Here is a 12221-nt window from a genome sequence, read left to right as displayed (position 1 = left end):
GTTCATCATCTCTGGCTTTAGCTTTCAAGCCTTATTGTTCAGAGGTGTACTTTAATGCTTCAATCTCTTCTCGTAGAAATAACAATATGACACTTTTATCTAATTTAATGAATACCAAGTATAATTCATGCACAGTTTGCAATTTTTAATTCACTGACGTGAGTTTAATGAATTATATGATAAAATTTCAACAAATAAATCAAAATTTATCCTTTCTCTTAAGATTTGTGCTAAAAACTTTTACTTGTTAAACCAACTGGAAATTTATTTACATTTTCCTACATTTCCTATGGTGGCAGTTCTAATTTTTTTCATTTTAGCTCAATGAATGTGTGTATGATCGCTTATGGTATTGCTTTATCCGAGGAAGCAAGGAGGAAAGATTCTCATAGTACGACTAATAAATTATTACTAATAATAGATGATTCATTCAATCATTATGACTTTAAACTTCGGTTACCCTGTTTTTAATGTTTTAAAATGCCATTGATCACGTGAGGAATGAAGGAAATTGCAACAAAATTTTAATTGATGTATTCTTCTCGGCGTTTCAACCAGGTTAACTCAGTTGCATTGTCCGACGTTTCGGAAAACGACTTATCTCCCATTTTCAAGGCGCAAGCCTTCGAAACGTCGGCCTATACGACTTAGCTAACCTGGTTTGAAAACCTGAGAAGAATGCATCATTATAATTCACCAGGAGAAATTAAAATCCAATTTTTTATGTTAAGATTATTGATAATCTTATTGCAAAGTAGGCTCATAATAGTCAAATTTCTAATGCATATACCGGCACCACATTCATTTTTACTGTAAAATTTTACATCTAAGAAGATCATTCGTAGTCGTAATTGTTCACAAAAAAGGTGCCGCTTATTTGAATGATAATTGTTGGTTGAAAGAATTAAAATCACGTTCAAGCGTTGAATTACTTTATACCTCCATTGCATCGGGCTCAAACACTGATCATTTAACCGTAAACAGTTTTACTGGCGGATTTGCTACTTTTCAATGGAAAAAGTTTTAGTGCCTGCACTTCTTATTATTTTCGAAATAATTCTTAATGTGTATTGAATTAACTTTATGTTCATTTGCGCCATTCAAATCTTCTAATCCCTGTCAAGGATTCAAATGCTATTGTTAAGAGGGTATCCACTCTATGGATCAACGTGGATCTATTTTTTCCAGTCAATGAATTATGGTCTCTATTAAAAGTCACCATTATGTTCTTCACAAACCGTATTCGTTATTTTACCGTTACATTTAACGAAATATATCCTCAATGGTATGGAATGAATGGTGTATCAATTGCGCGTTTTTCTATTCCAACTTCTTTCTAGAAATGCTAACGCTGCCTCGCATTACGTCTGCTGAGTATTATTATTCCATACTGCGTTATGTGTCGTTCTTGATGCTTTTTTGTGCTGTGGAATACGCAGCAGTCATTGGAACTGTCTCTGCAGCAAAATGGTGTAGTTAAGTACTTAGGACTCACGTAGGGCTTCCACTATGAATACATTTTTCACGTGGAAATTTTCCGTTACAAGGAAGAACCTAGCTTGCCGTCGGATTCCTTATTGCTTCATTTTCTTTGGCGAGCACTTAATGATGAAGCCATGTGTCGCCTTGCTCATTTGTTAGCGCGTTGCTGCACCCGGATGCCGTATGCTCCACGGTCACGCAACACCATATTCCCCATTACAGTCACGGCCTGCGGTCGAGTTGCCCCCTCTAATGACTTCGGGGTCGCAGGCCGGTCGGGGGCAGGTCAGGTTACTCGCTCCGCCACGGTCGCGCGATGCCAGCGTTACTTCCTTTTTCTTTCTAGTCTCGTCCTATATATGGTGATGGTGCCCTAGAAAGTCCCGGGAGAGAACAGGTCTGCGTGCAAGGAGTAATTTTGTCTGAAAATTCTTTATTAATATTTATGCTGTTCCCGGAAATGTTTGTAAGACTCTTTGGATATCTATGGTACGTGCTTCGTGAAATGGAGCTGAAGATATGTGAACTAAATTCATTAAATTAATTGATACCCTTTTTGTGGAAAGGCCAGTATTTAGTTATCGTGTCCTCTTGGAACGTTGCGTTCCGGCTGTCATGTTGTCTTGAACTAAGATTGATAGATATTATGATCGCTTACCTACTTACAGGATATTACTGTCCAAATGTGTTTTTTCTGTACTCCTCTTCGGTGATCTCATCTTGCAATCATGTGCTTCCCCTTTTTCTGTAATTACACTATCCGTTCGCAAATTTCAAATTATTCGAAAAAAACCACGGGCCCAAGTAACGTTATGCGGAAGGTTGCATAAATTAGAATAATTGAAGGCTAGCAAAATAAAATGGTGGAAATGAAAAAGTATTCCAGAATAGCGAGAATCGTGGACCATCTTTAGTTTTGGCTTTTCTAGGCCATTTTTGTTAGGTTGCTGGCTTTGTTCATTTCACGAATGACCGTGAAAGGCGCATCTCCTATGTACAGGTCATCACAAAGGAAAGCACCTCTTTACCCGCTCGTTAGTCACGCGAGATTACTTACGAGATTAAATTCCAATTATAGAGAATCAGTCATACGTGATTACCTATACTCTGCGTTCAAAATGATGAGTTTGGGGTAATCGGGCATGATAAACAAGATGCGCTGAAAGAAAATATTTATTAAAGGTTCATTGCCAAGGCACCCGATCCATCTGTAATGACGCCACAGCCACTGTTTGAACAGCATCGACAGCTCGTAACCACTGGCATATCATTTTCCGGTGGATTGTGTTTAATACGTGTTTTAACCCAAGATTTTGGACGTAGAATTGGTAGGCCTGGATTCATGAGAAAAGATTGAAACTGCAAAGAGTTATTTTGGCCCTTGTCGAATGAGGAATAATTTTGTACCACTACTTGGTACCCTTTTCCAAGAACAAACCGCGATCCGGCCTCTCATTTTTTTCCAACCCGAGTCGTTAAAACGTTTCAAGATTTTTTATCTAGTCCTACCCTCCTGTCCCAACGTTTCTCTATGTACAACTACTTCTCACTCCACATTCACCTTCCGGTGCTGTGGAGAATGTATATGTAGCTTTACAATGGCAACTATTACCGAAAACTTTTTACCGTCACAATTATTTTTTAGGTGAGGTAAAAAATTAGCATTTCTCCATTCTCTCCGAAAAAGATCTCTCCCGTGCTCTTTACGGACACTAACTTCTCTGTCACACTCAGCCATCCTTTCTTCTTATTGTTAATTAGTATCAGTTACCATTACTTCCTTGCATTCGTTCCGATTAGTAGGTATTGACTATTCTCCTAGGGACTTACGTTTGGTTTACTTTCACACGGGTCTTAAATCTTTGGCTATCTTATTTAAAGAAATATATTCAATTTGCTTTAAACGGTTGATCCTGTTGGAAAATTTTCCCCATTGATTCAAGCGGTTTTCCCGGAATTTGTGTCCTACTGTGTGTGATAGAATGGTTTTATTGCTTGTGAGTGTGATTGTGTGATTACTTATATCCTTAGCAGGGTCCCAAGCTTTGCGAGGAATCACAGAGCTAATGGGACCCTGAGCTAATGTATGTTTGTAGTAATAACCCGGCGTCCTTAATTAGGTCCCATCAGCCCCACGAAGACTCCCAGAATACAACACAAGGTCACCTTTGCGAGGTCCCTGCAACCTAGCAAAGGTTTCATTTGGGTGGTGTGAATGTTTTTAGTGCGGGTGGGTGTGATTGTGTAGTTACTTGCCATCTTTATCAGGGTCCCATTAGCTCTGGGAATGATCACAGGTAGTGTGTTTGTGGTAATAACCCGGCATCCTTAGTGGGTCCCAACAGCCCCACGAAGGCCTCCAGGTTACAACCCAAGTTACCTTAGCGAGGACTCTACAGCCTTGCAAAGGTGCCATTCGGATGGTGTGTCTGCAGCTGTGGAAGTCCCTGGCGAGGAAGCGATACTCCCGAAAACTGCCACAGGACGATTATTTGGGTACAGTAATTGTTTAATTTGACGTGTGGTACCAAATATTAGGGCCATAGGAGACTCTTCTTGTTTTGTATTCACAAAATTTATTTGAATGAATTGGGTCTAAATACTTAGTTTTTAAGAACAGACATGGTTGTGGTTATGTTGAATACCTGAAGGCCGGCGTTATTCATCACTTCCACCCAAGGCTGTAAAGTTTGCGGGAACGGGGCAAGTCAAGGGGTTCAGACCTCCCCGAAGTGTTCGAGAGATACGTTCTTAAGTGTACTCCCTCCATAGTAACCTCCCCCAAAATTTACGACCTGTCTAAAACTTCCCAAAATATTTTCTTGCTGCGGCCCTGCTTACGGTAATATTAAAATGTATTCAATTCTAATGTGGAAACATACAAAAATGGAACATGATACCGTTTTTAAATATTTAATCCATTGATGCTTGTCTCCTGTTTTTTTTTTACTGTGACAAGGAAAAGTATTAAACGTGATACCGCTTTTCGCAGATAATCGCCGAAAGTGGCTGATGGGTAAGTTCACTCCTCGCGTGCCAAAGTGAAGGTCGAGGGTTCGAGTCCCGAGAGGTTAGGTTACTCAAAACCAGGACGGTGTCCATTGTTATTTGTCGTGCTCCCCTCCCCACAATGTAGCCAAATAGTGCTGTTTCCGGGGTGATGAATAATAAATTATTCTATAATACTATTATAGGATATGAATTATGACTATTTTTGCCTAGTTTTTTTTGCTTCAGTGTGAAAAACAAAAAAACTGAAAATAATACCGTTTTAGCATACTCGGTCACTAAAATATTTTTCCCCTGTCTCTTTGTTTTTTCAGCGTGACGGTGGTCCAGGGTTCCGTCAAGCGCTCATCGTCGGCTGCGGCGGCGGCGGGTGCGGCGGGCGCGGCGGGGGCGGGTGGTGGCGCCGCGCTCACCGCCCCCTCGCACCGCCTCCTGCCCCTCCTTCCCTCCACCCCCCTTCCGGCCAACGCCGCCGGCAAGAGCCGTCTCCAGCAACCACGGATGAGTCTGCTGGGAAAGCCTCTCAACTACCGCGCCAGCCGGAGGGATGCACGCTACCGCCGCCTGCAGAGTCGCGTCTACAACTTCCTCGAGCGGCCGCGCGGTGCCCACGCCATCTTGTATCACATGCTAGTGTGAGTACCCATAATTAAAGTAAATTAAATTCCGCTTTATTTTTGTACCTGCCCACCGGGACCACTGCACTTAGCGCCAATTAAAAACTTACTTCATCATTCATGTCTCCATAAAAATGAATATATGGACGTTGAAATGGAACAAAGATGAATATATCTCATGAGAATAGTTCCATTATTAATTAATAAACTGTAATTATGAAAAATTAATGATTGTTACACATTGTCCAAAAAAGTGTGGGTGGATTAAAAAATAACTCATATTTCTATGAACATACACGCTTATGGTAGAGTTGACAACACAGACTAGGTAAAGCCTCATGAGGACAAAATTTATGAAGCATTTTGGCTGTCTCACAAAGGCTAAAGATGCTCTCGTTAAATATTTAATATTTCATTGAATACATGCCTATTACCGAGGGAGATGTTAAAAGAAGATAGGTATCCTTGATTGGTAAAATATTGCTGGAATTAAAATGTTTTCTATGCCTAAAATTGCATACCTTCACAGCTATTTTAGCAAATGCCAACGATATGAGGCCCGCGTAAACAGTATTTTTTCTCCAATTAGCCAGAGAAAACCTAAGGTTATTCTTCTTTTGGCCTCTTTCCTTCGAGAATTTTCACCAAAAAGAGGCCTCCCTTATTATGTGGTGTTACTTTTAAACGGAATCTTCTTTGCAACACCACTTCGGACCCTTTTCAGCTCGTGAATACCATTCGGAAAAAATAACATGTTTAAAAATGAAACAATAAGTGTAATAAAACTCTAGCTTAAGGAATTCGCCTCGGCATAGCATCGTATTCCAGCCAAGCCCAGTCTTATTATGCCGTTCACTAAGTATCCTGGGTTACTAAATACGCTGCTTGTTGGTCCCAGAAATCTAGATTTATGGCTAGATAGCTTTTCGTCCTTTTGTAAGTTCTTTGTGTGGCCAGATGGTTCTGATAGTTTGTTTCATCGCGTGTTAAAGTCATCAACACGAAATATAGCGTATTGAATATGTGGGTAGCCGCAAGAATAAGTCAGAAAACTGAGACTTGGATGAACCTCAATTTATGGCTCCATAAGGAATCGAGTCCCTTAAATTTCGTTAAAATGAAATGAATATACCAATTTACCAACGTTCTGGCTCCAGATACCCATAGTTCTGTGGTTCAACTGCGGTTCATATTCCATTTGCCGCATAATGCCTGAGCTGACTGCCGTGACGTGGTTTTGTGTCATTGCGAACACTGAAGCCTCCTTCACGATATTGATGTCCTCTGCAAAAACGTACGTTGGTTGGGAATCGAACAATACACCTATGCCTTTATTTAACGTAACGAAAATGGTATGATTTTCACAAGAATTAATGACACTGAGTGCGTACCTAGATTGTTAAACAAATCAATTTAATCCGTGATAGCTGGTAATCCAGTAGTTGCCCAAGTAATTTCTGTTTATTTTTATCAACTTCCATTGTTATTACGACCTTATTTTCAAAATTTCCATTTATATTCACCCAAGTCATTATTTAATCATTGATTGATGAAGTCTCCCGCTGGAGGAAATTCGTAGGCACCCGATAGATTTATGGCAAAGTGTTTTTTTTCATCTCTTGTATGAAAATAAAAACCAATAACTTCAGTCTGAGTTCTGCATAGAATTTCCATTATGAAAAACATAAGGACTTGAAAGTTCTTCATTACAATAGGAAAAATGAAAATATTTTACTCCTTATGTACATCAACTTCATTTATTTCGCACTAGGGCGAATCTTTCTTCATTATGAAGAAAAAGGGTTCTTACAGGCTTCGTATATTGGGATTCAATAAGAATAAAATAATGTAATTTTCTCAAAATGATTGCAACAGTAATATACTTTTCCATGATTATATTTTTGATGATGCCTTAGTCAATTGGAACTTAAGTAATTATGACTTATTCGACTCAAATTACAAATTCCCATAATTTCTTAATTTATCCATGACTACTGATTTTCTTCTTTATTCATACAACCCAACGTTCATTCATTCATTTTTGATAGTATCTTATATTCTTTAATGCATTAAAATCCAAAATAACACCATCATATCAACATAATTCATTTCCACATATATCATGAAACAATGTGCCTAAAATATGTGCCGATTATACGAATGTCGCCCTCCAATTTGCTTGTCCCCTTCTTTCCTTTCTCATCGCTTGGGCAGAGGCTCCAAGTGCTCCAGCCTCCGTTCGTCCATCATTCATTTCTCCCCTTTCCACCCGCTGCCATACGCCCTCTCCCAAAATGGCCTCCCACATCCGCTGGCTCCACAAGTGTTCGCCGAGTCCTTCTTTTGCTCTGGGGGTGGGGAGGGAGGGTGGGTAGAAGTGGAATGGGGGTGGAGTAGGCCGACGAGTAACTCGACGGAGACGTACGAGGGTGTTCTCTCCTTCTCCCTTCCACACAAACCTCTCTTTCCCACTTATCCTTCCTCGACCAAGTGCTCATTTTTATTCCCTCCCGCTGATTTCCTTTCTCCGCTCAAGTGCCAAACTTCGTTTACCCCATCCCGTGTTTTTCGCTGTGTGAACAACGAGCGAGTTGAGTATTTTACCCATAACCTGGGTATATGCTTTTAGTAGGGATACGTACATTCGCAAGGTTTAGCACCGTACTTTCCGCTAGACATAGAACGCTTGAGCAATTATGAGCCTATACAAGGTGGGTTCCTTGTTTGTGGGTTGCTTGTTCCAGGTTATAAATGTAGTGTGAGTAATAATTCCCCATTTACTTTAATATCTGGTTACAACTTCGTTCATCACCCACGCCAATGCGAGTAAATTAAATATTTTCTATATTTCCACCGTTGTTCCATCAATTCAATGCATCAGCATTGCCTTTGCTCTTATTCGTTTAAGTTTCCCTCCCTCTCATACCCCATTCGGTTCAGAGTTTTTTTTTTATTCTGGGGGAGAAAAATCTCATTAAAACTGAGTCAAAATACAGAGAGAGGAAAAAGCTTTTCCCAATTTCGCGCGCTTCTATTTACGGATGCAGTTATTTTCGATTCCGGAATTGTGAAAGATTGCATGGGTCCAATTACCACAGCTAAATCAACGCGATTACTGAAGAAATTTTCATTTGAAGTGTTATAAATGGTAGCCAAGGCTCATAAATTAAAGGGGGAACAATTATGATCTTCCCAATTCCCATGAAATTGTGGTATAATGAAATACTCATTTGGTCTTACGTATTTCCAAGGAGATTTGAGAAACATTGGATGAAAAACATTTATAGATTCTGACCGTATACAAGTTGGAGGTAAATAATTATAGGCACATTAGATTTTGCTGTTAAATTAACAGTATAAATTTTCGTTAAGCCGGCCTCAGCGGCGGTGGGATAAAGTCCTCGCCTGCCAAACCGTAGGTCGCGGGTTCGAATCCCGCCTGGATAGGTGGTCCCTATCCAGGGCATGGATTTTTGTGTCGTGCTTTGTTAATTCCTCCGTTTTAATGTGCTGTTTACGGTAAAGATGAAAATAAATCAATAATTCGCTGAGTTATATATTGATCTATTGAATCGTTGTTGCCATCTTTATTTGTAATTGCCTCTTGACCTTTGCAGGAAAAAACTGGTCTTTTTCTTCGCATTAAATGTAAATTCAGGGATTCACACCGTTTCTATCAAAGACAAAATAATATTCAGTGATATTAAATACTGAACTATTATTACAACTAATTTTAATGTCGGTTGTCATAGTAGCATTAAACAGAGGAATTGCGAATTAATTAAAAGTCATTAGGAATTCAATAAAATTAAAACAATATTTTCTACCAACACATAGCTGTTGCTAAACTTTTAAGCAACCATTGTTGAACTGAAACACTGGATAAATGTCTTGAAAAGTTTTAAAGTATTTTTATGAATCAGCTATATTATTTTTAGAAAAAAGCAATGCATCTACCCTAAAATAAAATAGTCACAGTTTTATGAATATTTTTTATAGCAATCAAATATAATTTTTATGACATACACATTCCCGAATAACTATGAGCACAATATTTTCGTATTATTTCCTTAACATATTGTTCTCATTGTTTCATACTCCATGCCTTTTCTTTTTTTCAAAATTCAGAGTAAGGATGCTCCTTATTAACCAATTTTTCAGCGTTGATGCCAACATTTCGTCGGGTTACTCTTTAGAAGGAAGCTCGTGGGGGTGCTATGGACTTCGGTTAAATATGAAATTTATGATTAGACAATTTTTCAAAAATAAAATCGCATCACAATTTCTCCATTGCTACCCATTCAGCTTGGCTATATGTGAAAATTTCTCTCAATTATTTAAATCAACATTTAGGCTGAAATAAATCAAGCGAATGGCATTTGCATTCGAATTATTTTCAAATAATAAGAAAAATGAAGTTTAAACGTCGTTCAAAGGGAAAATTTATCGGCAGTGGGAGAGAAATGCAGTTAAAATAACGATCCTGAAATTCCTACCTACTTAATTGGCCGCCTCGTATATATCTTCCAGCAGTTTTTCATCGAACTTCCTCCCGTGAACACAAACCCTATCCTTCCCTTACTTTCCCACTAACTCTCCCTCTCCCACCCTATGCTGCAAACGCTTACCGCATTCCTTGGTCGCATCGCCCCGTCAGCTCCCGATAAATCCTCCCGCTTCCTCCCCAAATCCCTTTCCCTTTTTTCCCGAGATCCATTGCCTTATTTCTCAGCGCCGCGCGCGCGGACGTGTTTTTCAGGAATTGGTTTTCGGAACGAGGGGGGAACGGGTAAACGAAAAACGGAACTTGCCTCTCGACTCACGGCAGCTCTGCGCGATACTCGCGTCGATTTCGTGGCATTTGTGAAGCGAATGTAACTGGAGATAGTCGCAGGCACACTCGGACCACCTGGTGCTGTTGAAAATCTTGGGGGGGGGGGGAAGTTTTCCCCTTGGAAGAAATATTTGATGCTTTCCCGGCGAATGATGTGAGTAAACTTCTCTCGGGTTTCCCACCGGGTTAAAGGCTTCATAATGGCCGACGTTTCGAGCTTCGTTTCGGTGCTCATCAGGGCTACTGGATGCTGTGATGCGGGATATAAGCAGGCCCATTCCCGCATCACAGCATCCAGTAGCCCTGATGATGAGCGCCGAGTCGGAGCTCGAAACGTCGGCCATTATGAAGCCATTAACCCGGTGGGAAACCCGAGAGAAGTTTATTTTCCCCTTTGGTTTTCGAGGAATCTCGGCGAAAGAGTTTCGAGAGCTTGGATCCGTCTCTTAAGATGTCGATGCGTGGCTATCGTACTGTGGAATAAATAATGCATATTTTGCTAGAAATTTATCGCAATCTATTGTGTGGGTTCTGTTGGGATAGAGACGATGTGTAAGTTCAAATTTCTCGTTGATCGCATACATTCCCTCTTAATAATGGCTAAAAGTAGATTGGGCATAGAATATAAAATCTGAAATGTACTTTAAGAGATCAATGTATTCCTATTGCTCAATAATGCTGGGGAACAATTTTTGATTTATTTTCCGTTGAATTCGATTGAATTTTCTTCTACCACATCAAGTTTTCTTAATAAATATTTTTTGCTACAATTTGGAATTGAGTAATGGCTAGCTTTTTAGCCAGCTCCAAGCCGCCAATGTGTGGTTAGCGCACTGTGAAATAAAGAATGGGGAGGTTGCATGAAAATAATCGCAATCTGGTGTTTGGATTATGTCAACTGTTGGGAAGCCCAGTTAAATTTCTCGTCAATCGTACGTATTTCCTCTAAATTATGGCTAAAGATAGCCTAGAAAGAGAAGATAAAATGTAAAAAATTCTTTAAAGTCATCAGTGTATATCTATTAATCAATTTCACTGGGTAATACTTTTTTACACATTTTCTATTGACTTCGATTTTTCAGCTGTTTTAGGGTAAAATAGGGTGATTTCAAAAATTTATTTAATTTATTTCAACTACGTCAAGTTTTTCTCTACGCCTAGTGTGATTGTGACCAATCTCTTTTAGGTTGAGTGTGGATGGCGGGAGGCACAATAACTCTCCAGTTGGCTGACATTCACCTTTTCCGACTCACACTGCGTGCCTGTGGTCTTGGGAGACCTGCGACAGGTTCATAGTTGTTTATTTACGCAGAAAATACCGTGGTGAGAGAGCCCAAAATTTTAATACAGAGAGGAGGGCTAATGTGTTATTCGGGTTGCCTACGCTAATAATCTGTTGTGTGCTCGCACGAAACGGTAAACCATGCATGAAATCTTATGAAACTTTTATGAAATCAGCTATATCTATAGTTTGAGTAATAGAGATTAAATTCAATGTTGGTTATAGGTAGGCCTTGCGAAGGTTCGAATGATAGCTATATCAAAAAATGGTTAATCAAAGTGTAGGTGCCTCTGGGCTAGATTCTCACGTGGATTGCGAGTTCTTGTCTTTTTACAATGTCAGCCGTGCTAAGGTTTGTTATTTACATATAGGTATATGAACTAAAAGTTTTCCTGTCTATCTCTGATATTCGGCGTTAAAGAATAAACGGGAAACAATCGTCATAAAAGCTTGTTTTGATTACAAATAAGGGGACATTGGTGGTCAATCAAAGCTAAATGATCACAGCCATTTAGTTTTGATTACTCATTATAAATATAGAGTATGGCCAATAATTCTCAATATTAAATTTAAACTATACTATTAGAATATCATATCTTTATTTACTTCCAATTTATCTAAATTTGTAGCATTTATATTTGAATCCAAAAAAATAAGGAAAAGAGTATATTTAGCAATGCCGTCTTAGTAAAAATGAAGTAAAGACCTCTAGAATGCACAAAAGGAAGTAAAAAATATCTGGTTGATCTTTATTAACGTACCTGTTTTCTCTAATGTTACAAAAAAATATATTTAAAGTGTACCGCATAAGTATCACTCTCCAATATTAAATTATTCCAATAAGGATGATATTATAATCGTACATCTTTCATTCTTTACTTAATTAAATATAGGGCAACGGAGGAATAATATGAATCTCAATAGGTACTATTAAATACAGTTTTTAAATACTTCAAGAAAACTATAATTGGAATATATGCATATATATGTATTTATA

At 39.0% G+C, this 12221-nt stretch overlaps 1 protein-coding gene across 1 annotated transcript in view; it reads left to right on the top strand.

Moving 5' to 3' along the window:
* Positions 1–12221, top strand: part of LOC124153767 (potassium voltage-gated channel subfamily KQT member 1) — a 597365-nt gene that overhangs the window by 321901 nt on the left and 263243 nt on the right. Inside the window, exon 2 of the mRNA XM_046527120.1 lies at positions 4806–5126. Coding sequence (XP_046383076.1) covers positions 4993–5126 — 134 coding nt within the window. The 5' untranslated portion in view covers positions 4806–4992. The remainder of the gene's footprint in view (positions 1–4805; positions 5127–12221) is intronic.

Source organism: Ischnura elegans, chromosome 2 (assembly GCF_921293095.1).
Source record: "Ischnura elegans chromosome 2, ioIscEleg1.1, whole genome shotgun sequence".
Lineage (NCBI taxonomy): Eukaryota > Metazoa > Arthropoda > Insecta > Odonata > Coenagrionidae > Ischnura > Ischnura elegans.
Note: the sequence above shows the minus strand (reverse complement) of the source record. Positions and strands in the feature narration are given on the sequence as shown.